Consider the following 27,476-nt stretch of genomic DNA (forward strand, 5'->3'; position numbering starts at 1 on the left):
TAAGTAAGATACCAAGTTTTGGCTATTAAATATTGTAAAGGACTAAAAAATTTTAAAGTACAGATAGTAAATCATGAGGAAACATTGGTGAAAGAAACTGATTTATATTCATGGTTCTTCAAGAAACTGGGTCATTAGAAACTTTCATTTTATTATCCAATATTTCAATAACAGACATACAAATACAATAGGATTAAGAGAAAAATAACAAAGCTAATCTTGATTTTAATTTAAAAGCAGCATATTTTCACTTATAAAACCTAAATTATTTAAACTTGATTTATTCTTTTGAAAAAGTCCCTAAGCTAATGCTTTTGAAAAATAAATTACATATATGCACATAAAAATGAAAAAGGCTGATACATTTGTTTGTTTTAAAAGCCCAGATGGGCACTGAAGCCGTGACTCAAATGATCATTTTTCAGGCATTTGTTCTGTTCAGTTGTAAAGGCTTGGACAGGTGGGGAAAATTCCTTCACTTTTAAAACAGATGATTTAGCCAGAGAGAAGGGGGGTGTGGAGTATGTGGAGTTTGGGAAAGGCGGGGAAAAGGGGAAGGGAAAGAGACTTTGCTTGGGGTGATGGGCACACAATGCAGTGTGCAGATGTTTTATTTAGTTGTACAATTGAAACCTGTATGGTTTTGTAAGCCAATGTAATCCCAATAAATTCAATTAAAAATAAAATAGATGAAATATTTTAATACAAAATACAATTAACAAAATAATTACCTTAATTTCATATGTTGTTCCAGGATTTAGATTAGTAAGAAGAACTTCCAGACTGTCTGGCTTTGCTCTAACTTGTGTATATACCGTTTGCATCCATGGACAGACTTCTTTATATTTCACCATGTAAGATATAATCCTTCCATTTGGATTAGGTGGTGTATTCCAAGACAGAAGAATCCCAGCAGATCCAACTCTTTCTCCAGCCAAGAAGACTGGAGGTCCTGGTTCTAATTAAAACAAAACAAAACAAACAAACAAACAAACAAAAAACATGGTGTTAAAAGGTCAAACAAATATTGTATTTTCACAATCACTGGCCAAAAAAAGTATTTACAAATGTAGACTCTTGAAGTTCCCAATGAGTAACAGTCTCTGATATGTGAGTTTATCCTCCCTAGAACTTTGCTACCAAAGAAAAATAAAAAGATTAAGTGGCTTTGGAGAATACCAAAACATTCTTTTTTAAGAATGTAAAAAATGGAATGCTACTAAATACTACATGCCAAATACAGTTTTAATGCCAGATTATTTTCCAAAGAAACTTACTTATGCCAGGCGTGCACACAAAAATGAAGAAAACAAATAGTCACACAAAGTGAAGAATTCTTCCTTAGCAAGTGAAGTAAGTTTATTTTAAGGCTGGGTGCTATTGAAATATTACCACTAACAGTCTCTGATACACTTCACAAGCAATTACGGAATAAAAATCTTTAGTTTTGGAAAGAAAAGAAAGCTAAAGAACCAGTACCACGCAGGTTCTAAATAGATCACTTTCTTAAGTATATATTTTGCTTTAATTACCAAAATGTTTTTATGCATAGAATGTACATACTGCTGATATAAGTATTTCTATCCACAGAATTATACTGGCTCCAAATACTTCATTTAAAAACAAAGTTAATTGAAAGCATATACTCACTCGTTACATTTGTTGTCACTGTTCTGCTAACGGGTGAGCTGAAGGTTGTTGCAGAAATGGAAGAGATGGTTACATCATACCTAGTGCCAGGAACAGCATTGGAAACATCAACCTAGAACACCAAAAACAAATAAGAGCAATAAAACTCTTCCTGGAATACAAGAAAGCTAAAATAATGACTGTATCACAATCAGAAAAATAACTTGACTGTAGAACTCTGCAGTTTAGAATAGCCTAAGTTTCATATTATTGTAAAATAGAAACGTGTTCTGTATCACATAATTATTCACCAAATAAAAACTTACCAAACATACTGCATTATCAAACACTAAATCAGTATTTCTACCTATGCTGGTTCATTGTCACAAGAAACAACTAGTTAAGAGTCTAGAAATCCATAGCCCCTTGCTTAGCCCTAGTTTTTAAGAGTGGAACTGAAATACCTGTGTCTCTGAAGTTCCAATAAAAACTAAAAAAATAATGATAAGAACATCCATCATTATTACATTTTTCAGGCAGTGGAATCACATTGATGGCTCTAGAGAGACATGTTGCCTGCATTAATGATTTAAAGACAGATCCTCCTGGCAAGTACACAATTAATGAGCCTGGATTACTCAATAGCTCTGCCCTTTCTTTGTTAAACTATTCATGAACCCTTGGATGGCTGGCTAGGTTCAGGGTAGACTTAAAAAAAAAAAGGCATAGACGTTTCTAAGGTAACAGTCTACCGATGCTGAAACTTACACTCATCAATTGGGCTTCAGATGTTTTTGTCTTCCTCTTTTGCTTCTAAAAATTCTCAAAGGAGTAAGCTTTCATGGTGGATGAGTTTCATAAGTAATTTTCCTAATAGGACCAAATATAAATGCAAGTTGGCTCAGCAAGTATAATAATGAAAACTATACCTGATACTCTCCGCCTCCAAGATCTCTGATAGTAACAAAGCCACTGTCAGGAACCAGATCCACATGAAACCCTTCCGCACGGCCAGAGAGCAGGCTCCAGTGCAGAGAAAAGGAATGCGCAGAAATATTAAAGGCTTCAAGTTTCTCGGGTTTTTCCGGTTCTGATATTGAAAAATAGAGGTTTGAAATAGTTATTCTCCTGAAGATGCAAAGAAAAACTGAAAATCAATAGTCTGTGGGTCAGGTCTCAAACTAATCACATTGTCAGAAAGCACCGAGTCCTTAAATTACGTTTAGCTATACTGAGGTGTTAGACTTGCTTATCTTTAACAATCGCTAATTTTAAAGTATAATCATCAGAAATATCAATTTTAGGTGTCTGTTTCTGGGGTATTTTTTACCCACTAAAATCTGTTCGTGGACCACATTATTTTTTAAAGCTAGGTTCTCATAGAAAAATTGAATCATTTTATAGCAAAGTAAGTACAAACTATCCAATTACCTGGATATTTACCAAATAGAAGACAATTAGAAAAAATATAACCAAAATGTACCACGTTTTTTTAAAGAGTGTGAAATTCTGATAAATATCTAGTTAGGTGTTTCTTTTAAAGGAAAGAAATGTTTTCAAATAGGCAGAGGAAATATCATCATTCTTAAACAATAAGTCCTAATTATCCTAATTATTTCCATCATTATTTTCTACCTTTGCTACCTTCATTCCCAAAGTTTGCTTACATTGCCTGTACCTCTTTGAGGGGAGTTTTGTATGTAAAGTTCTTCTGACTGGTTGCCAGTGAGTCAGGTTTTCACTCTGCTTTATCTTTAGTGCAGCTTTTAGACAAACAATATATGGGAAGGAGAGAGATTATGAAGCCAAACCAGTGAAAACATACCTGATACAGACCCAATTTAACACTATTTTCAAAAACAGGGGACTGGATTTAATACTTGAACTCCACTTGTCATTGTAAAGCCTGCCCACGCCCCTCCACCCCCTGCCCCAAAGACGATTTTAAATGGATATAATTTTTTTAAATGTACATTTCTTAACAAAATTGGTAATGGCACACTGCATAAAATAAAAACCTTAATGTAACAAGTCAACTTCTCTTTTTTGAAGGGAAGAGGGAGACATTTTTAGAATGATTTTCCCATATTCCCTTTGAAAAGTTCCTTCAATGCAGTGGTAGTCAACCTGGTCCCTAGCGCCCACTAGTGGGCATTCCAGCTTTCATGGTGGGCGGTAGCGGAGCAACCAAAGTATAAATAAAAAGATAGATTTAACTATAGTAAGTTGTTTTATAAAAATTTATTCTGCCAAACTTAGCAAAAATCTGACATAAAGTACTTGGTAAGTAATTATTATTATATGCTTTAACTTGCTGTAACTCTGCTTGATAAATTTTATAAAGTTACTTCCCTACTTTATAAATCACCATTACTGTGGGCACCGGTGGGCAGTTAGAAAATTTTACTACTAACAGAGATACAAAAGTGGGCTGTAGGTATAAAAAGGTAACTACCCCTGCTTTAATGCTTATAAAGCTTCCCTAGTATTGTACCTGAAACTAATATCAACTGATTAACTTCCACCATGACATTTCCAAAATTACAGTCATTCTCTCAGCATCATCTCCAAATTGTCCATGCAGTGAACACTGCAGTTTACAACTCTTTAGAAATACTGTAAACCTCAAGATAAAAGACGAGAGAACTACCCAAGTTTGTGATAGGTACAGTTTCTCTGTTGTTCATGGCTGCTGGCATTCTTCCTGGGTCATTCTGCACATATTTTTTATCCTTGGTATTCTGAGACTTGAGAGAAAAAAGCTTGATTCTCCTCACCAGCCCTCATTAAAACAGACAAAATTCTAGTACGACAGAAGTCCAATGAACTACTACTAACATGTACTAGTTTACATAAGGGTTAAAGCTGTTTCTTCAAGGGTTCAAGGAAATAACTAATGATCATGTAAACATAGATGAGACACTAGAAAAAGACCTCAGTTGAGACTTTGTAAGAAAAAGGAAGATCAGAGCAGTAAAGGTCTGCTTACTGAGATGGTGGTAAGATAGGGTGCAGTTTCCTAGACTGTGGTTTAAGATTACACACTGAAGAACTCTTGGCTAAGGATGGAGCATGTCTCACCAAGAGGAGGAAGAATATATTTGTCTGGAAATTTGCCGATCTGATCAGGAGGAAAGGCTTGAAAACATGAAGACAGTTTGGTAAAAAACCTTTCAAAGCAGAGTGGATAGAGCCCCTGAAAATGGACAAAATTTAGAGTAACTGAGAAAAACCAGCCTGAGTTTCTGAGATCACATAAGAAAGTAAAAACAGTCTGATTAACATGCAGGCCATAATAAAGGTTTTAGATTTCTTTCTTTTCCCTGAATACAATGAAAATTTATTTTAAAAATTTTAAGCAGGAGAGTAATATGACCTGTTTTTATCATTTTAAAAGATCACTCTGAGATGATATGTGAATTGTGCATGATTTGGAGAGAAGCAAAAATGGCAGTGAAAGGTCAGCAAGTGGGATATAGTAGGAGTCAGGGCAAAGAGGAGTGAGGCTCGCCCTCAGAAAAAACTAGTGGAGGTGGAGCTTCAATCTTGTAAGAGTGTGGCTTTCTGAATATGAATTGGAATATTCAATTCCACATCGGCCTGGCATGTGGAGGTCCTGAGTTCGATTCCTGGTCAGGGCACAGAGAAGCACCCCTCTTTCTCCCCGCCCTTCTCACTATCTCCCTCCTCCCCTCCCGCAGCCATGGCTCAAATGTTTTGAGCAATTTGGTCCTGGGTGTTGAGGATGGTTCCATGGCCTCACCTCAGGCACTGAAATAGCTTGGTTGCTGAGCAACGGAAGAGTGGCCCTAGATGGGCAGAGCATCACCCTGTAGGGGGCTTGCCGGTGGATCCCAGTCTTGAGGCACATGTGGGAGTCTGTCTCTGCCTCCCTGACTCCCACCTCTCACTTAATAAAAAACAAAACAACAACAACAAAAAACTCCTTATCCTTTTGCAGATATTACCAGGATCAAAGGATCTTTTCAACCATGCTGTGGAGCTAGCCATTCTCTTTCTGTGTAACCACATTGTTTGAACACGCTTCCATTACTTTACCTATTAGACTAATACTATGTGTTTCCTTGCTTCTTCACTTCCTAAGACTATGCTTTTTCATGTGTACAGCACATAGTAGGGCATCAAAGACAAAGATCAAGTTTTTAGGAATTTGGATAATACCCAAATCAACACTTGATTTCACTAGCTAGACCTCTAATCTGATGTGAAACTAAGTGTAATATTGGCCACATTTATTGAGCACTGACTATGTGCCAGATACTGTTTTATCCAATTTACACGTTATTTCAAAAATCCTCAGAATATTCCAGCAAAATAAGTATTTTTACCCTCTGAAATATTCTATAAATTGTAAATTTTCAAACTTTAAAAAAATGCATTGAAATTTTATCTTGAGTCCTGGCTGGATGGCTCACTTGGCTGGAGCATTGTCTTGCAATGCACAGGTGGCTGGTTCAGTCCTTAGCTGGGGCACATACAGAAACAGATCGATGTTTCTGTCTAAACCTTACTGCCTTCCTCTCTCAGGATTCAATAAAAATTAAAAATTAAAAAAACTGAAAAAAATAAAGTAAAAAAAAAAGGCAACAGAAATTTTATCTTGAACAGTACAATATGCAATATAAAAGTGAATTTTAAGAATATCAAAAAGAATATGTATACCTGCAACAACTCTGATAAATGTTCCAGATCCTTCTACAGTGTCTTTCACTCTGTGTACTGTGATGTTATATATTCCACCAGGAGTCAGATCTGTAACTGTGTACTCAGTCATCATTCCCCAAATGAGATATTCTTGTGTAAATGTTCTGTTTGATATATAAATCTTATAATGAGTAAAGTTGGTCTCTGTTGGATTCCACATTAAATTTGCAGAAGAAGTATTCACAGCTTTTAATGTTAAGCCGCATATCTTAGATGGTTCTATTGAAAAGGTAAATTATATGTAAATAAAATTATACATGTACATAAAAATATAGCAAACATAAATAATTTAAATATCTATGTAATAATCCTTAGATTTATTCATGTGTAATGTCCAACATGTTCAACTTTACAAAAAGAAAAAAATGAACATTTTATACACATATGTATATATGAGTTTTAAGTGGCACATTAACATTCTCCCCCATTCCGAAGTATTTTCCCTTAATCAATCATAAATCACTTTGAATATCATTTTCCTAGACTTGTGTCTCCTGAATGCTCATAAGCTTATAACCAGAAGTATTTTTATATGATATAATTACAGGTTTATCAGCTACTGCCTAGCAATTAGCTAATGTTGAGTGAAGCTGAGACAGAACAAATAAGAGAGGCAGAGAAGAACCGCGTAAGGGCATTTTCAAATGTGGTCTAGTTACGTCAAAGTTTTTTATAGTCTTATATCACTGTCTTTCAATCAGCTCATTGATAGAAGTAATGTTGTTTCTTGCCATATTGGTCCCCACTGAGATGGGAATCCTACAGACTTTACAATCTTTCATAAGAACTGTTGATAACAAATACCTTAACTCTTCCCAACCCCAAAACATTATAAGACTGATATACAATAAATTTACAAACATCAAGGAAAAGAAGCATTCTCTGTTTATCAAACTCTACCTCAGGAGAAAATAAATTATGATTATATTATTATGAAATATAGTGTTTGTATGTATATATATATACATGCATATATATAACATATATACATGTTCAATACATATGACATACATGATATCTATACATACATACATGTTGACTTCAGCATTAAGAAAAGACTGTAGTTCCCAATACATTTATGCATACAAAATTTTTTAATTCATATATTTTTGAGCAATCTTTTAACATATTTTTATGATCATCATTATTCTTCTATTATCAGACTTTTGATTTTTAAAACTATGAAGCAAAGATTTTATTTATAATCTATCCTTACTTGTAGTCACTTTTTTCATTACAGGTACACTGTAATCTTTCCCTCTAACTGTCTTCACATGAAACATGTAATCCACACCAGGAGTCAAATTCTTTACTTTGGCTTTGTTGTCATAAGCAATAACTTTAAATAGCTTTTCCTTTCCAGGTGTCATAAAATAAGATACCTAGAAGAAGGAGAAATAAATGTATGCTTTTCATGGTTTAAAAAGTGTGTACTTAGCACCACAGTCACATAAATTGCTACTGCAAAGTAGGGGCCATGACCCTTGCTATCTTGACCAAGTAGTAATTTGACACAAGTTAAGGCTGAATAACAGTCAAGTTTACATAGAATAAGCACAGAAGACTGAATCAGAAGTTATTCACTGAATAACCAATAGTCTCAAACTGTTCTTACATTTCATTTATGAAAGTTCTGATTTTAATGTGTATATGTATATAATAGATACACTACATAATAATTGGAGCCTTTTCTGTTGGTTGCCTGAAAGCAAAATACATTATTTAAAGATGCATACTCACTTTCCCTACTTCAAGTAAGCAGAAGACAGAAGAGAAAGCTGGACCTACAGAAGTCCAAGTCCTGTGTTTCTGGCCTAGTGGAAATACCATGACGTTTTCCTGGCTACCCACGAGGTAGGAAGCAGGGCTTCTGCTCACACCCATACTCCAGCTATATGAGGAGGCCCCATATATGTCACCACCATAAGCTGAGTGCCTGCTAGAGAAAATAACACCTCCTAGTAGGTCACAACGTAGGCAGCAGACTTTTTGCTCATGTGTTGGTCTCAGAAAAAAAAAAAAGGAAAGAGAGAACAGAGGAGGAAAAAAAAGACTCTGTAAAAATTTGTACACCAACCTTTGCCCTGATAAAGGTGCCAGGGTCTCCAATGGGTCAAGTAGGACCAGAGAAGGTGGTCAGGTTTGAACTCTCTTCCCAGTGACCCACCCAAGACACATAGCCTGCATGCAAAAGACCCTTACAGCAAAAAGTGGCAGTATATAGTGCCACAGTGAAAAATTGAGGAGAGTTAAAAAAATAAAGTTGAACCACAGCTGGTCTGTCATATCAATGAAGTGGGCAGTACAGATAACCCCACGGACTTTCAGAGAACTCATGCATCTGCCTCAGGAGAGAGCTAGTATTTGGAGAACTTTTAATCAGATGCCACTGAAAGTCAGGCAGTGTCAGGGGAGCAGACAAAACCAGCAAGAGAGAGAACAAAAATAGACACTGGAATAAAGAAGGCGCCTCAATTATTTGTTAAATAAGTGAATGATAAATGTCACACTCCGTGCCAGCCCACCTTTTACCATAACTTGAGTCAATCAATTATTCATTCAGACTTTGAGAATCGCATTGCCATTAGAAATTTTCAGTAATCAGATAGTCCCAACACTGTGAAGATTTTTTTATTCATTAAAGGCTACTTATAACAATCTTTACTCCTCCTTACTCCATGTTTTATGTTTGTAAAACAGAAAGATATTCCTAGATGAAATTAATCATACTAATTTTATAAATTATTTTAAATGTATTATGCTCTAAGAAAACATTGCTATGCTGTAGGAGTCAAATTTTCTGAGCAGACACATTTATCGCAGTCAGGTGGGAAGAGTGTTTGTTACTGGAGGAAGATAATCATGAGGTCTAGAAGCATATCAATGCTTACTGATTTATAAGGTGTCACTGACAATTACCTTACATGTCTGGTGTATGAAAAGATAAGAGAAGTGAGTAGAATGCTGAGTACTTCTGGTCTGAAAAAGGACAGTAAGAGAACATAACATGTAATAGCAGAAAAATATTGTCTTCACAGAGTGCTAAATTAAGACATACAAAGAGTCATATAAAGATGTTAATGAAGGGGTAGAAGGAAAGAAATTGTTCCCAATGATAGAATTATAAAAATAAGTGAATTTTTTTAAATGCAAGTTGAAGAACAGAGATTTATTACCCAAAGTATGTGCACTACATATGCTTAATAGAAACCAAAAGAAGAGAACCTCATTTGTGCTTTATTTTTACTTTTAAAACATAGTTGGAAGATCTGGAATGATTAATTTTAAATGATGAGGAAAATGATCCCAATTATACAAGTACACTCTGCTAAGCAACCAGGATACTGTTGCTTAATTCATTAAAATTTAACAGATAATCTCATTGGTTGAGTAAGACTAGGATAACCATTAGTAATATAATATAGTTAATAAAAAATAATCTGAGTCCTAAAGATAAATATGATCCCTTAAAATAAATTCCACTTAATAACAGCTATATAATGTACAGTCTCTGAAAGAAATGTGTTCATTCATATAGTAAAAAGTAATTCTATGGTTATGTATTTTATTCAGCAACATGCAATTGCATGACCTCTGTTAACCCCAAAGAAAGATTATTCTTTGGGCATTTGCCTTGAAATCACGTGAATCAGGACAGAAAGACAAGTGTAAAAAATGAGGAGCTTTTACAATTAACATTTAAAATGCTTAGCTTTTTCACTAGAGAATACCTACACTGAATATAGGAATGAATTGAATCATTCTAGAAGGATAGAATTTTTCATAAATAATTTATTATTCAAGATGCCCCTATCATTGAAAGCCATTTACAAATAACAGATAGAATGCTCACTCCTGACTTTGTGAACTTGCTAGTGTAGAATATCCTCTCCTTTCCATGAGTCTGAATCCTACTCACTATTAAGAGTTCAAGTTCCATCTTTTCTTGATAATTATGTTCAGTATTGATATCTTCCCCCATTGTCACCTTAATCATTTATGGGAACACGGGTATGTAAAGTTTTATTTATTCATTAAATATCTATAGAGTATCTATTATGGGACAAGCATTATTCTATATACAAGGAGTACCATAGTAAATAAGACAGAGAAGGCTTTTGATTGCAGGAAATTACATTTCTAGTGGTGGCATCTAACAATAAGCAACTCAATAAATAAATGAGTGAGATAAATCTGTGACACTGTGAGTGAGCAGAAAGAGCAGTTTTCTTTAGACCTGTTAATTAGAGAAGAATATGAGGAAATGATATTTGAGCTGTAAACTCAACAATAGGAACAAGTTAACCAAAACTGGAGATAAGATACCTATGCAGAATGAAAGTCAAGCACAAAAACCTTGTAATGGTGATATGCTGGAGGAACAGGAAAAGTCAAATATGGCCTCAACATAGGACCTGAGTAGGCAGGATATATGGATAAAAGCCCATTCAGGTGAAGACTTAGGGACCACTGCAAGTTTAGACTTTATTTGAAAAGCAATGGAAATCTATGAAGGGTGTTAAACCAAGGAGAAACACTGTGTTTTTAATAATTCTCTCTGGCTCTTATATGGTAAGTAGATTGTAAGGTACTCAAGAATGGAAACAGACCAGTTAGGAAGTGAGAGGTTGTTACCTGTCACCTAGGCTGCTGGTCTCAGTAAGAAATGATAGTACCTAGGCCAAGAGTGGTACAATGGGGATGGGGAGAAGAGGATATATTAAGGATCTGTTTTAGAGGTAGAGGAGGCAGAACTAACTAGCTGATGAATTAAGAGAAGAGCAAATGGGAAGAACTGAAGATAAGTAAGCAAGTGATTGCAAGACTGTGTCCTTTCCTGAGCTGGGAGATACTGTGAAGAACAGGGTTGGTGTCACAGGGACAGGTAGAGACTTGTAAGCCATCATAAGGAATATTTGAAGCACAAAAATGATATATTTTGTCTTACTTTTAAGAAAGAGGATTATGATTGCTATATGTCTAGGAAAAAAGAGTAAGGAGAGATTCACATTAATATTGAGCTTCTTTGATTCTGAAAAGTAAACAGTGTAAACAAAAAAAAGAAAAAGTAATAATTTAATCATTCACTCATCAGAATATTGATTACTGTTGTATGTCAGACAACTAGTCTCAGTAATGGTACCAAAAGATGGTCAAAGCAGACAAAAGACTTGACCTCACAAAATTTACACAACAGAGCAGTTGCCTAACATATCTCATTGAATTCTCTCAACAATTCTATGGAACAACAATATTCTTCATTGACGGATGAAATAATAGGACCAAAGAGTACAAAAAATTTCCCAAGATCTCACAGTAGAGGTGAAGTTGGGATTGAAAGCAAGAAATTTGAAAGCCCTGGCCTAACCAAGTGGTGGTGCAGTGCATAGAGTGTTGGCTTGGGACACTGAACACGGGTTCAGTGTGGCTGGATTGAGTGCAGGCTCATCCAGCTTGAGTGAGGGCTCACCAGTTTGAGTGCAGAGTCTCTGTCTATGAGATCATAGACATGACCACACGGTCACTGCTTTGAGTCCAGAGGTCACTGGCTTGTAGTCCAATGTTGCTATAAGGGGTTACTGGCTCAGCTGGAACCCCCCAGTCAAGGCGTGTATGAGAAAGTAATCAATGAACAACTATGTGCAGCAACTATGAGTTGATGCTTTGCATCTCTCTCCCTTCCTGTTTGTCCCTGTCTGACCCTCTCTCTCTAAGAAAATATTTTTAAAATACACAATAAAAATAAGAAATTTCAAGGCCTTGACCCTCTGTTCTACCATATAGCCTACCATGCCTTGTAAAACCTCAGGATAACTGAATACAGGCATATGCATCAAAGTGGCATCATATTACAGTGTGTCTGTAAAGTCATGGTGCACTTTTGACCGGTCACAGGAAGTAACAAAAGATGATAGAAATGTGAAATCTGCACCAAATAAACGGAAAACTCTCCCAGTTTCATACCTATTCAGTGCAGTTTGATGTGGGCTCACGTACAGATTTTTTAGGGCTCCTTAGCTTGCTATACCATATAGCCTCTACAGACTCATCACTGACTGATGGCCTACCAGAACAAAGCTTCTCCACCAAACTGCCGGTTTCCTTCAACTGCTTATCCCACCGAGTAATGTTATTCCTATGTGGTGGTGCTTTATTATAAACACGCCAATATTCACGTTGCACTTTGGTCACGGATTCGAATTTAGCGAGCCACAGAACACACTGAACTTTCCTCTGTACTGTCCACATCTTGACTGGCATGGCCGTGGGCTGCTCCACTGTATACACGGTGTTTGTTACATCATCATCTGCACATGCACACATGCTGCCACATCATCCTACAGAAACTGGGAGGGTTTTCCTTTTATTTGGTGCAGATTTCACATTTCTATCATCTTTTGTTGCTTTCCTGTGACCAGTCAAAAGTGCACCATGACTTTACGGACACACTGTAGAAAGCTAGTACATGAGTTGTAGGAGACAGAAACAATGGACAATATAAGGAAATGCTGCTTTGTTTAGTATATAATAACTTTGGAATTCTACCCCTAAGGAGAGCTACAATGTTCCTCAAGAAAGTGGCAATGTTAGCACAAGTGCATCAACAACAGCCACACAAGACAGCATGTTAAAAGTAACACAGAAAAACTAAGAGACATTGATAAGAGTGTGGTGGTTACGGGGGGGAGGGGGGAATGGGAGAGGGATAGGGGGTAGGGAGGGGCACAAAGAAAACAAGATAGAAGGTGACAGAGGACAATCTGACTTTGGGTGGTGGGTATGCAACATAATTGAACGACAAGATAACCTGGACTTGTTATCTTTGAATATATGTATCCTGATTTATTGATGTCACCCCATTAAAAAAATAAAATTATTAAAAAAAAAAGTAACACAGAAAAGATTAAACAGAAGTTTCATAAAAGCTTTGTGCAAGGAAATGTTATTCTCTGATGATGGATGGGATTGGAGAAGGCTTCAAGAAAGAAGAAGAATTTGAGCTGGGCACTGATGGGCCAGTTTTTTCCGTCTTCCACCTTATCTTTAAATGCAGATGACAGTAGTAACTCTCGGTAACTGTGCAGTCCAATATTATAGCCCCTCCTCACATATGGCTATTGAGTACTTCAAAGGTGTCCAGTCTGAGTGAGATTTTTTTTAAGTCAATTTTTTTTAATTTTTATTTTATTTATTCATTTTAGAGAGGAGAGAGAGAGGAGGAGAGAGAGAGAGAGAGAGAGAGAGAGAGGGAGAGGAGAGGAGAGAGAGAGAGACAGGGAGGAGCTGGAAGCATCAACTCCCATATGTGCCTTGACCAGGCAAGCCCAGGGTTTCAAACCGGTGACCTCAGCATTTCCAGGTCGATGCTTTATCCACTGCGCCACCACAAGTCAGGCCAAGATTTTTTAAAAATATAAAACAGACACTAGATTTTGAATAGTAGAAAGAATAATGTAAAATATCTCATTAATATTTTATATACTATTTACATGTTATTTTAAATATGTTGGGGTAAATAAAATACATTACTAAAACTAATTTTCCTGGTTTCTTTTTTAACTTTTTTTACTATCTCTATTAGAAAATTTAAAATTACACACATGACTTTCATTCATGGTTCACATTATATTACTATTGGAAAGTGCTTGTCTATAACATCACGCAGAGTTCATAAAAATATGTGAGAAAGGAAATGGCAAACTTCTATGAATATTCTATGTCAACAATTTGATTTTTTTCCAAGTTGACAATGAATTTTCTTAGGTTTTAAATAATCAAGCTAATATTTATTTTTATGCTTTGAATAGGTTATACCTTCAGTTCCATTACAATTCTGAGATTTTTTTAAAGATATAAATATTTTTGTACTGACATTGCTCATGAAAAAGAAAATCAGTAATCTAATACTTTCTAAGGATTACTAACTAGAACAAATATTCAGTGTATAAATGAATTTCACAGTTTGTCCATACTAATAAATGTTCATTATTTTTTGAACTCTCAGAATGCTGGGCAAAACAAAATAAGGATTTCTGTTGTATAAAGAAAACTCTATTATAAATTCTCTTTTTTTTTTTTAGTGAGAGAGAGAGAGGAACAGACAGGAAGGAAGAGAGATGAGAAGCATCAACTTGTCATTGGGGCACCTTAGTTATTCATTGATTGCTTTCTCATATGTGCCTTGACCCAGGGTGGGGGGCTTCAGCCAAGCCAGTGACCCCATTGCTCAAGCCAATGACCTTGGGCTCAAACCAGCAACCTTGGGCTTCAAGCCAGCAACCTTTGGGCTCAATCCAGAGACCATGGGGTCATGTCTATGATCCCATGCTCAAGCCAGCGACCCCGTACTCAAACCATCAACCTCAGGGTTTTTACTCTACGTCCTCAGCATCCTAGGCTGATGCTCTATCCACTGTGCCACTGCCTAATCAGGCCCCTATAAAAGAAAATTTATTATCAGAATATTTTGCATAAGTATATCACTAAGATCTTTTTTCCTCTTCTGCAGAAAAAAAAAGATTGAAATTGTCCCAATCTCATAAGAAATATGATACTTATGTTCTCATGCTGTTGATGACATAGACTTTAATAACCTTGTATGACACACTGACTCCATCATTTCACACAGGTAGAAAGCTTTTAGATAGTTTGGTTTTCTGAGGACCCTATAAGAGCCAAGTGGAATTTATACTTCCGTGGTGGAACTGATAATTCTTGGTGACTCAAGATTTTACTTAAGACAGTTTTTGAAAATTTTGCCTTGGTGAATAAACCAGACCTTAATACATAGCACTCTCCTTCCTTTTGTTTTAGAGAATTCGGAGACTTGATCTTACCTCCTCCAGTCTTTATTGAGATATTAGTCAAGTAACTATCCTTCTAATATCTGCACTACTTCTAGACTATAAGTAAACATTGCAAAAACACTAATTTTTTGTTGAAGGAGTAAACTTTTTTAATATTAAACACTGAATTGGTTGACAATGAAATTGTTTCTGTTCTAGGAATTTTTCAACTCAGCCTGAAGGCACACATAATGAAGGCATACCCTCATCTTTTAAGACACAAACAAGCAAACAACCCCCCACCTTATTTCTCCTAATTTTAAACTACAGATAATTATAGCATTGTAATTAAAAATAACAAGCTCCATTTTTTATGTTTGAGAGTTGACAACTGTTAGATCCCTGCTTCTCTTCCCAACCTACCCCACATCCGAACAACCAAGATAAGAGAGGCCCTAGCTCCCTCTGCCTCTAAGCTTCGGGTACATTTCTAACAGCATAGCCTCTAGTCCTTCCAGGAATCCCCTACACCAGCTCCATAATCTCTCCACAATAAAATCTAAAAGCCAACCTTTTTTTCCATTCCATTTGCTTCCCTTCTCAGGGCGCCCCCTACATGAGCCTGTCCCCTCCTAGGAATTCTCAAAGTGTTGTGAAAACCCAATTCAATTTATTCTTTGTCATAGTGTGTTGTGTCAAATCCCTTGACACCCAAAACATTTCTGGTGGGCAATCATGCTTGTTTATGACCAGACATCAAAACAAGAGTATTATAAAAATTCCATGACAAAAACATAAAAATAAAGTTGTGTGGGTCAGAGAAGAGAGTAAGTGACTATTTTTGGAAATAGCTTGGAAAGCCATCTCCCCACTTAAAAATGGGTAGAGTGAAGCATGCATAAATGATATTTTAGGGAGGAAAGAAAACTGCACAGATAAATCTCAAAGAGGTGTGTACTACAAAAAGAAAAAGAAACTGTAAGATGCCTAATATATTTACAATGAGTTTGGAATTTAAGATGAGGGTAGAGAAAGGTAAATACATGATGGTTCAACAGATTTAGAATCATTCTAAAAGTCGGCTTGATCTTGCAGGTAAGCGGGAACCAACAACAATGGTAAGAGCCTGAACCAAGGCATATAAAACAGAGATGGAAAGGAAAGGAAGGATTTCTACAATCATTCTAAGTTAGAATCGCTACAATTCAGTGAACAAGTAAATCTAGACATAAAGGAAAGATAGTAGTCAAGGGATGACACTAAAATTTCTAGTATGAGAGGAAGCTTTGATGGAGGAATATCAGAGCAGGTCTTGAGGAACTGTCAAAGAAAACCATGGAGAGAACGTATTCTGTTGGAAGAGAACAGTATTTCACTACCTTACAAATCAAATCTCTTTGGATTTGTAAGGACTTTTTTCCTTAATACTTGCTTCCTAAAAAATTCAACCATTAATTGACTACTATCAAACTGTGGTTAAGAGCTAGTCTAGAATATTAAAATTATCAGACACCTTCAAAGTCCTTACCTTTTCATTATATAGATTCTTAAGATAATACTGTTTTGATAAGTTAATCATAAAGCATTGACAATACTATCTCAACACCCATCCAGAAAAACAGAAACCTTTCCCAGCTTCGACATACTCCCCACCTTTGGTTTACAGTCTCCTTCCATCCTTGTCACGTGGCTTCCTCCCTCTTACACATTTAAGATCCTTCTGCCTGACCAGGCGGTGGCATAGTGAATAGAGCATTGGACTGGGACACAGAGGATCCAGGTTTGAAACCCTGAGATCACCAGCTTGAGCGCAGGCTCATCAGGTTTGAGCAAGGCTCACCAGCTTGAGCCCAAGGTTGCTGGCTTGAGCAAGGCGTCATTTGCTCTGCTGTAACACACCTTCCCCCCGGTCAAGGCACTTATGAGAAAGCAATCAATGAACAACTAAGGTGCCACAACAAAAAATTGCTGCTTCTCATCTCTCTCCTTTCCTGTCTGTCTGACCCTATCTGTCTCTCTCTCTGTCTTGCTCTGTCTCTGTCACACACACACACAAAGAAAAATCCTTCTAATTACACTGCATCACCCAGATCAATGGTAATCTCATTTTAAAACTTTCTAATTAGCAAACTTAATTCCATCTGCTACCTTCATTTCCCTTTGCCATATCATATAATATACATATAATATCTATATTTCAGATTCCGGGAGATAACCTGTGGGTGAAAACCATTATTATGACTACCACATCCCTCTTTGTCTTTCATGGAAGGTACTGTAAAAATGTGGATTCTTTTGTCAAAAAATGACCAATACCTTGTTTCTCATATTTACCTTGTTGTTACAAAATTCAAACTCAAATATAAAACTCAGGTGTACTAATTTATTTCAAGTGCCTCACAATATTTTTTGCTCTGGTTCCTTTTAGACTGCATTGATTTTATAAATTATTAAATTTTATGTTACTTTTTATTTAAAGGAAACACTTTTTATTGTATCTGCCCAAATTCTAACGATTGTTTTACATCACTTGTCACTCACAGACCTGTGGCCACCATTTTAACATGACATGGGACCTACAACCACTGTTGACAGGAACTGAACTGGGTGTCTAATCCCATTCAGAATCATCACAATCCCTTCCTTAGGTATAGAGGGAGAATCTTTTCTTCTCTGTGGCTGGAAATTGTGTGCGGCACTCTTCCAGTCACCGCATAGGTTACTTAACAGAGAAAACTGTTCATCAGGAAAAAACAAAAACAAACAAAAGAAACCTAAGGCCTGGATTCTCAACGGGCTTAAAATATTATATTCCAGTTCTTCCCAACACCCAGTTATATGTTTTCCCTTAATCTCCACGAGGCGCACTCATTAATACAATACATGTTTCCCTATTGCTTAAACTATTACTGTTGTTTTCTGTTATTTAAAACTAAAATTACCGGCCCTGGCCGGTTGGCTCAGCGGTAGAGCGTCGGCCTAGCGTGCGGAGGACCCGGGTTCGATTCCCGGCCAGGGCACATAAGAGAAGCGCCCATTTGCTTCTCCACCCCTCCGCCGCACCTTCCTCTCTGTCTCTCTCTTCCCCTCCCGCAGCCAGGGCTCCATTGGAGCAAAGATGGCCCGGGCGCTGGGGATGGCTCTGTGGCCTCTGCCTCAGGCGCTAGAGTGGCTCTGGTCGCAACATGGCGACACCCAGGAGGGTCGCAACATGGCGACGCCCAGGATGGGCAGAGCATCGCCCCCTGGTGGACAGAGCGTCGCCCCTGGTGGGCGTGCCGGGTGGATCCCGGTAGGGCGCATGCGGGAGTCTGTCTGACTGTCTCTCCCTGTTTCTAGCTTCAGAAAAATGCAAAAAAAAAAAATAATAAAAATAAAAAAATAAAATAAAACTAAAATTACCATTTCCTACTACAATGTAAGTACGGAAAAGTGGTTTGCCCCATAGAGTGCGAAGCACCAATGCTATCCCTGGAAGCTTATTCCCTCTGCAAACCATCCAACATAGGGTGTGTACAATATGTCCTTATGTGATTCCAGGTTACATATTAACAACAGAAAGTGATAATAATGGACACATTTGCCGTGCAGACATAGTTGGAAACTGTCTCTTCTGTACAGCTTCCTCTCCTACCCTCTGGGCTAGAAGTCTCCATTCTTAACTACATACATGTGTAGGACGAGGATGAGAGGCAGCCTGCCACACAGCACCCAGCTTTAACTCTGGAACGGCTGTCTGGCCAGTGCTGTCACGGAAGCACTGTCCTCCAGCACCCTCATTCCTTCCGTCACTTTTTGTACTACGAATGTAAACGCCTATCTCGAAAATCCAAACTCATTTAAAGTCAAGTAGCAGGTTTGACGGACATTTGAACACCTCCCCTGACAACTTTGTACTTTTAAAGCAGTAAATAGAAGAGCTATTTTGAAGGAAAATCTTATATTAAATGAGTGCTATTAAAATCTCTAAAACCACTCATGTAAAACGAAGGACAAAAAGAAGGAAGGAAACGGAGACCTCAATAAACATCAAGGTGTATGACAGCAGCACTGTTCTTTACCTGAAACTTTTCAAAACCTCCTTGTGGGAGTTTCCAAGACAAATATATTGTATTTTCTTCCTGCCCCAAAATCAGCAAATCTGATGGTGGGTCTGGATCTAGGGCAATAAAATAAGACACAAAATTGATATATTTAAAAACAAGTTCGAACAGTATGTCATCTATAATAGACTGATAACGTTAGACTGTCACACTATAAAAGAAAAGACAGAATACCTAGGTTTTTCTAGCATTTTTAGTATGTTATCTTGTCCAAACTATTTATCCTGAGTCTCAGTCTCATCTCTATAATGAAAAGAAAAAAGGAATGTTCTAAAAAACCTCTTTTCCACAATAAAATTATATGAACTATGAATTTTCACATTTATTTTTCTCATAGCAGAATTCAGTATGCAGTTCTTACAATTGAGATTTTTAACTTAAAATTTTATGACACTGTATAAAGTGAAAGATATATCTATTATCCATCCTCAAGTTCACAAGTTCCTTTCTGCTTTAAGCATTTTATATGAGAAGATTCTAGAAACATTTTTCTAATCAGCAATATGTCTTTAATTCTAATTTTTATTTCAAATTGAAATGCTGCATTGCTTTTCTTAACTGGAGGAAATGTAGTATTAACATATTGTTGGAATAATTTCATCTCCAAATTCAAATTTTGCATGAGACTTTTGTTCCTTCTTACATATTGATTTAAGTTTATTAGAATTCAGCTCAGAATTAAAACTATCTCACTGATTCATAATCCTTTCTATTCCGTTTTTTTCTGATGCATATTCTTTTCCTACTGAAATTAATTTATTATCTCCCCCATTCCCATAATATGCTTTAGCTCTATTTTATACATTTTTAATATTCCATCTACTTCTAAATGGATTTGAGGTGACTTTCAAGGAAAGGGAGGTAAAAAAAAAACCCAAAAATATATATACAGTAGAAGACAAAGTGAAATTTAAAGTGGGAAGGGTGAAAAGAAAGGTTACCAGCCTTGTCTGGGAAAACAAAACCAAAGCAAGAACCTCTAAAAATAAAGAAAATATGATTAAACATATAGAAATGAGGAACTTGAGGTCCAAATAGAATAATGATTTGTACAAAGTCACAGAACCAAGAATGGGTCGAGTCAGTCCTTCCTATAACATATTCGCTCTTCTACAAGTACAGAACTCGATGTTAGGGAAAGGTGGGTTCAGATCTCTGTCACCTTGTATTAGCTACGGAAATTCTCTAATCCTCGGTTTCCACATTTGTAAAAAATATAAAAATATGCATCTCATTATGATTAAGAGGACAAAGGTGCCTGACCAGGCAGTGGCACAGTGGATAGAGCGTCAGACTAGGATGCGGAAGGCCCAGGTTCGAGACCCTGAGTGAGGTCGCCAGCTTGAGCATGTGCTCATCTGGTTTGAGCAAAAATTCACCAGCTTGGACCCAAGGTCCCTGGCTCCAGCAAGGGGTTACTCGGTCTGCTGAAGGCCCGCAGTCAAGGCACATATGAGAAAGCAATCAATGAACAACTAAGGTGTCGCAATGCACAACGAAAAAACTAATGATTGATGCTTCTCATCTCTCCGTTCCTGTCTGTCTGTCCCTGTCTATCCCTCACTCTGACTCTCTCTCTGTCTCTGTAAAAAAATAAAATAAAAAATAAAAAAATAAAAAAAGAGGATAAAGGTTATCATTGAGAATTAGGTGATATAAATCATTTTAAAATGCTTAGCAAGGTGCCTGACAAAGAAAAAACACTTGATGTCATGAAACAACAATGATAGTGATGATGGCAATGATGATGGTGACCTATAATGACACAACCCAAATCTAAGCAACAGTCTAAGAAGAGTTCACATATTTAAGATAATGAGCTATCATTTGAATAAATGAAGCCATTTCTCACTTATTTCTGATTTTTTTTTAAGGATGGTCTCTTTATGAGAGACAGTGTCTTATCAGTTGTAAAGTTAGAAACCTGGGTTAAGACTCACTTTAAATTATGAGTTATGAACGCCTCTGAGCCTTACCCTACATTTTAGGGAATCTGGTGAGATTCAATGTGGTAATTTAAGTACACACCATGTTGATATATAAGTGCTCAAATGTATTAGTTTATTTTACAAGAATTGTTTTGACTGCTGCTGCATTTCCCAGGGCTTTCCCTTCCTCCACATGGCAAATTCTGAAATTAAGCTGCCTCCTCTCATACCCCTGGGGTATTGGTACTTGAGCACATATTCATGCAACTGACCGACAAATGACAGGGCTCTTTGGAATGTCTGAATATGTTCATACATGTAAGCAATGCCAATAAGGTCATAAGAGGCAAACTGAGCCCAAATAATGCAACTGAAAATGAAGGCCCACCTGTTGTTATCATATTACAAAGTTTTGTTTTTCATAGTATTTTATAGATATGGTTAAAATGTTAAAAAAAAAATCCTAAGTATTTCATAATGACAGTGCCCTAGAGTTGTAGAGTACCTTAAACTAAATAAGTTTACTGAGAACTTTAAATTTCACGTTAGTAATAGGATTTTAAACCTAGAAAGAATAATTATTCTCACTTTCTAAATGAGACCATATTCGTTCTGCCCAAGGTAACATAACTAATCAGTGACTGAGGCAGGACCATAACTTGGGCTTTCTCCATATAAATGAAGTGCTTCCTCCCTTCAAGCATGTCATAGACTACTTCCAAATTCATTCATCTTAAATTAGATGTTGGCTTTAAACACAAATATTCCCTTTATTTTTACCCATGATAAGTGAATTAAATATAAAATAAACTTACAAGTGCTGACCATGAGGACAGTAGGATGGCTTCTCTTCAGTCCCTTGGTAGTTACAACACTAATGGAAAAGTCAGTCCCTGGAGAAAGGCTATCAAATGTGAACACCCTACACAGTAATAAAAGTCACATTTTAAGATATGTAGCTCATAAACATTTGGAAAACTCTATCTTCTCACACTACTTGAAGAAAGAATTATATATATATATATATATAAGTTTTATTTTTATTTTCTATCATGGAAACAATTTGCTATGCTTAAACACAAATGGCTAATTAGAAATCATAGTTTCTAACATAGAGGAATTTTATATATATTCAAGAGTGTGTATTATACATCCACGCATGACAATATTCTGAAATAATTCATTATTATTTCTTTTCAGAAATAAGTTTGGCACTATATATCAAATATTCATTCTAATGACACAATAGTCCAAAAAGTTGTCCTGTAAAGTTTTGTAATTTTTGATTATATTAAACCACTTACATAACTTTATAAAATACATAAAAATGATAATTTGGCATTCCATGCAACTTGACATATTTTTTTTCAATATTATCATACCTTTTTGTGGAAGACAGGATTTTTTCTTTCAGTAAGCCTTCACTAGATATTGAGATAATGTATCCATCCAGAAGACTTCTAGGTGAAGGCCAGCTAACAGTCACTGTATCCGAATTTCTACTGTGGTTCAGAAATTCAACTGCACTTGGGGCTGTGGCATTGAGACATATACATGGAATAACATTTGCTACCACACTAAGCACCTGCCTTAAAACAATCCTGAAAAACTGTCAGGATTCCTTTGACTTTCTTCAAACTCCGAGGATAGTCAAGACATTCCTCTTCTTTTTCAAAGTAGATATGAACAGTTAAAAGTCAAAAGAGGGGAAAAAAAAGAAACCCAGCAAGGATCATTTTACACTTTGAAATAAAACTGATAGATATCCCAGTGGTATTGTACTCAATATTTGCCTTGACTCTAAAATGTAGAGAGAGATTATATCTTGATTTTGTACAATCACCACCCTCAGAAATAATGATTTTTAGAAATTCTAATTAAATCCCCAAAAATAACAAGGTTAATCATTAGGAAAGTTAATTGCAATCTAAATATCAAATGCTTCCCTTCTTTCCCAAGGAAAAAAGTTAAATTAAAGAGTATATAATTGCTCTGGCCAGCTTGCTCAGTGATAGAGCATCAGGGCAGCGTGTGGATGTCCTAGGTTTGATTCCTGGTCAGGGCACACTGAAGAAGCACCCATCTGCTTCTCCACTCCTCCACCTCTTTCTCCTCTCTCTCTCTCTCTCTCTCTCTCTCTCTCTTTCTCCCTCTCTCTCTAACACTTTCTTCTCCTCCTGCAACCATGACTTGGTTGGAATGAGTTGGCCCCAGGCACTAGGAATGGCTCCATGCCTCTGCCTCGGGTGCTGAAACAGCTCAGTTGCTAAGCAATAAAGCAAGTGCCCCAGATGGACAGAGCATCATCCCATAGAGGACTTGCAGGTGGATCCCAGTTGAGGCACATGTGGGAGTCTGTCTCTCTGCCTTCCCACTTCTCACTGAATAAACAAAATAGTATATAATCTATATTTCTTTCCTCTCCAAAATTCTTCCATGTATAAGAAAGAAACAAAATTGCCTAGATATTTCCCTCCATTCCATTCCTTGTTTTAACAGTAAAAGAATACCATACATGATCAGTATCTAAATATATGGATTATATATATAGATTTTTATATATATATATATATATATAGAGAGAGAGAGAGAGAGAGAGATTTTAGTGTCAAGAAAATCAAAATAGTTATTTCAGTAGACCAGTTGACAATTTTACTTCACCTAGGTATGAAAACATACATTTCGTATACATCCTTTCCAATCTTCCTTTATTCTATATGACTACCATGGAATAAATTACATCTGCAATTGAGGACAAGCTGCTATCCCTGGGGAAATGGCACTTAATTTTCTCTAACCAAACAATGGAAAAATTAAATCAGAAATGGAGAAGTTGACCAGACCTCCGGCAATTAGTCACCCTGTTATATAACTATGCACACAAAGTTGAGGTTGTGCTAACCCATATAAGGGGAAACAGATAAAAGGACAAGAGAGGACACAGCCAACCCATTAAAAAAATCCAGGAAAAATATACTCTTTACTAAATCTTCCTTAAAATATATAGATAAATACTTGAACCCTGAATAAGACCTAGCATGTGTCCACGGCTGTACCTGTTTGTATTTCTTTTATGTTAGGAGTGCTGTCTTTAAAACCTTCTTGTTCAGTACGAATTGAAAAGGTGTATACTCTAGCTGGCTCCAGGTCAGAGAATGTTGCCATTTCATGCACCACCTTCTGGACCTATAAATCCAAACGAATACATTAGCAAATTTTCATTTAAGAAGTGCTCCACCACCGAACATGAGCAAGAAAGCTTGGGGGCTATTTCACTGCACTGCTATCTCATGTAAAAATGCGGTAATATTGGATTCAGCATGAAAGACTCAAGTTTAATTCCTCCAAGAGCCTTTTATCACGCACCACGAAAGCGGCAGCACAGTTTATGCATGTGATTTCATAATGCTGAAAATTCCCATCAGCTCGAGTCCAGAGAATTTCTATGGAAGAGTCTGTCACTTTGCCCTCAAGGATATTGGATGGTGCTTCCAAACCTATGCAAAACATATAACACATTTAAATTCTTATTGGATGTTTTCTGAGTTTTTCTATTAATTTATCCCTTTAAAGGGAGAGAATAAAACACAATGTAAAAAAAAAGAACAATAAAGCTTATTAATTAACTAGATATACTAACTGAAAAGTTATTTATACATACAACGACAGTGTATGAAATATGCTAATTAGTTGCAATACTCAGAGTCATTGTAAACACCAACACAGGCAGCAAATTTGGATACTGCAGCGAAAACTACAGAGGAGCAAATTCACAGGAGCAAATAAATGCACAATATTCAAAAGAGATGAAAGCTTTCTGGAAATATTAGCATAAACTGAAAAGACAACAGAAAGAAAAATATGGAGTCTAAACAAAGTAAAAGAATTCTCTTTGTCCCAAATATTAGCTGACACTAAAAATGAATTTGTATCTGCAGAGCTTTTATAGTTCTTTTTCTCATTTTAAAGTTTCATCTAGCATAAAAAAAAAGAAACTATTCCAGAAAAACTGAAAAACTGGCAGCTCTAAACTATGATCTTCTATATTGATATATTTTGGTGCTTGATGTCATAATACTGATATATTTAGATGATCAAGTTCTAATTATTTTCAAAGACAATGCTACTCATGATGATTTGTAGTATAAAGAAGAGAGGCAGAGAATGCTAATATTAAAAGTATATAAAAATTGCAAGCAAAAATAAAATATACGCTGACCTGATTATAAATATGTTAAGACACTGTTGGAATAATGTAATTTATGACATCAGTTTGGGAGTATTTTATAAAAAATTTAAATTTAAACAATAATGAAATGATTAGAATTTGGGAGAAAGAAGACACATGGTAGTAATGATATATGTGATGATTTATAGACAGAAAGAGCAAATCTTATAGAACCTGGACATGGTATAGTCAAAATTGTAATGTTTTTAGGAATCCGTGTGACAGCTCTATGGCATTATTATTCTGTACCGTTCATTTCTACATTTACTAGATGGAGAGCTTAGATAAATTACACATATCTCAAATGTTCAAAATTAATACTTGTAAAATTTTTGAGTGACTTTTACAAAGCTAGATCAAAATCAATATGAATATCAAAATGTAAGTATTGGTGTAAACAAATATAGCATGTATTAATGGTAAGTATTCAAAGAGGTAAGGAAAATATGCACTAGCTCTTTTTTCAGACGAATGGCAGCATGGGCAGAGCAAACACACTTAGATATTGTACTTTGGGAGACACTTTTAAAAAGTGTAATTTAGGTTTCACAATCTGCCTAAAATTACATTCCTCACTTTTGGATTAAGTCATTGAAAGCTCTGATTAATATGCAAGCATGTTTTTTGTTAATGGATTTAAAAATCCCTGACCTCAATTTTACACAAGGCTAACTCTATCTACTTATCTATCGGGAAATAAAAGATTAGGGTTAGTAGTGAGGTATTTGCAATTATTCTAAAAGATCTTTGAAAACTATTTCATCACAATGAATGTAGCCAACTAATTTGAAATAATACACAAAATCAAAATCAATATAGAGCTTATGCAAGTCCTAAAATACTTACATGTTTTTACTGCAGGCACATAATATACATCACTTAATTTAGTCCCACTGATGATGGAAAGAAAGAAATTATATTCTGTGCCTGGGGTTAAATTGTCAACAGTTATTTTATTGTCATGTTTTAGAGGCATGGTTATATTTGGTCCTCCTTCAATTACAATATGTATGCCATCAAACACTCCAATATCAGGTGTTTGAACAAATAAGATTACGGAGGTACTATAACTTTTATAAGGAATAACAATTTGGACAGGTTTGGGCTCTGAAAGATAAAAAGAGAGATTTATAATTAGTATTTTTTCAAATGCCAAGCATATTTTTCTATGTTTTGTCTGGCATGTTCTAGAATCTGATAATATTACATGTCTATGTGCTAAACTTATGTTTACTATGTCAGCATCTGCCAGGGAAACAAGGTGGATATTTTGACATACCATATGTATACTAGAAGTATAAAATTAACTTCCACTATTTGATTTGTAATAATAGTTTCAAAAAACATAATTTGAGACTTTCCAAATATTTATTTTTTTATTTGTTTATTAAACAAAGACTTTTGAGAACCTATATACTAGAACAAGTATTCAAAATAAATAGGGCCAGATTCTTATGTTCAAAGAGCTCCTATCTCACTAAATAGACGTACAAATCACTACCTAGAAACCCAAATGGTCAGAGTAGAAACCCCAGAGAACTTTCCAGACAGATTTTATTAAGCTTATGCTCAAGCACAAGGGAGGCAGCACAGAGGAAAGGAAGGTCCTCTGGGCTGGCTGGGGGATGCTCTGCTTGGCTGCTTTTCTAAGCTGGGAGCAATGCAAGCTTGCATGAAAATATGAGTTTTAAAAAAAGGGAGGTTTGCAGAATTTTTCATTTCAGGGTCAGGTGACTTCTTTCTGCACCTGCATTGGCTGGTAACTAAGTTTGCTCCTCACTGTTGGGACAAGGTAACTGATTAATCATTACCGTCAGCCTAGAGACATCATGTAGCAGTTAAACCTTGATCAGTACTGTCTACATTGGAAGTTAGAAAGGAGATAAAAATCAACTTCCTCTGTGTCTTTTGAGTAGGGAGTGGAGGGGTGGTACATTCTTAAGGTCTGCTTATTCAGCATTCCTTCTGGCCATCTGGCCTTACTTTGGCTTCCTAACCACCCAGTATTTTCCCAACCCCAGATCCAAGTCCCTATTCTGTCTCAAAACCTGAGCTGGTGACATGTACAAAAAGCTGT

The 27,476-nt window shown here is 36.1% G+C and overlaps 1 protein-coding gene across 2 annotated transcripts in view; it reads right to left on the minus strand.

The window, feature by feature from the left end:
- PTPRQ (protein tyrosine phosphatase receptor type Q) overlaps positions 1–27,476 on the minus strand; it is a 288,444-nt gene that overhangs the window by 241,465 nt on the left and 19,503 nt on the right. For both annotated transcript variants that reach the window (XM_066257585.1, XM_066257584.1), the window contains exons 3-13: positions 26,246–26,506; positions 24,538–24,668; positions 24,228–24,357; positions 22,554–22,704; positions 21,987–22,093; positions 19,202–19,299; positions 7,571–7,736; positions 6,313–6,573; positions 2,559–2,719; positions 1,651–1,762; positions 732–958 (exon numbers count right to left, since the gene is read on the minus strand). In XM_066257585.1, coding sequence (XP_066113682.1) covers positions 732–958; positions 1,651–1,762; positions 2,559–2,719; positions 6,313–6,573; positions 7,571–7,736; positions 19,202–19,299; positions 21,987–22,093; positions 22,554–22,704; positions 24,228–24,357; positions 24,538–24,668; positions 26,246–26,506 — 1,805 coding nt within the window. The remainder of the gene's footprint in view (positions 1–731; positions 959–1,650; positions 1,763–2,558; positions 2,720–6,312; positions 6,574–7,570; positions 7,737–19,201; positions 19,300–21,986; positions 22,094–22,553; positions 22,705–24,227; positions 24,358–24,537; positions 24,669–26,245; positions 26,507–27,476) is intronic.

The sequence above is a fragment of the Saccopteryx bilineata genome, chromosome 2 (assembly GCF_036850765.1).
Source record: "Saccopteryx bilineata isolate mSacBil1 chromosome 2, mSacBil1_pri_phased_curated, whole genome shotgun sequence".
In the NCBI taxonomy this organism is placed as follows: domain Eukaryota; kingdom Metazoa; phylum Chordata; class Mammalia; order Chiroptera; family Emballonuridae; genus Saccopteryx; species Saccopteryx bilineata.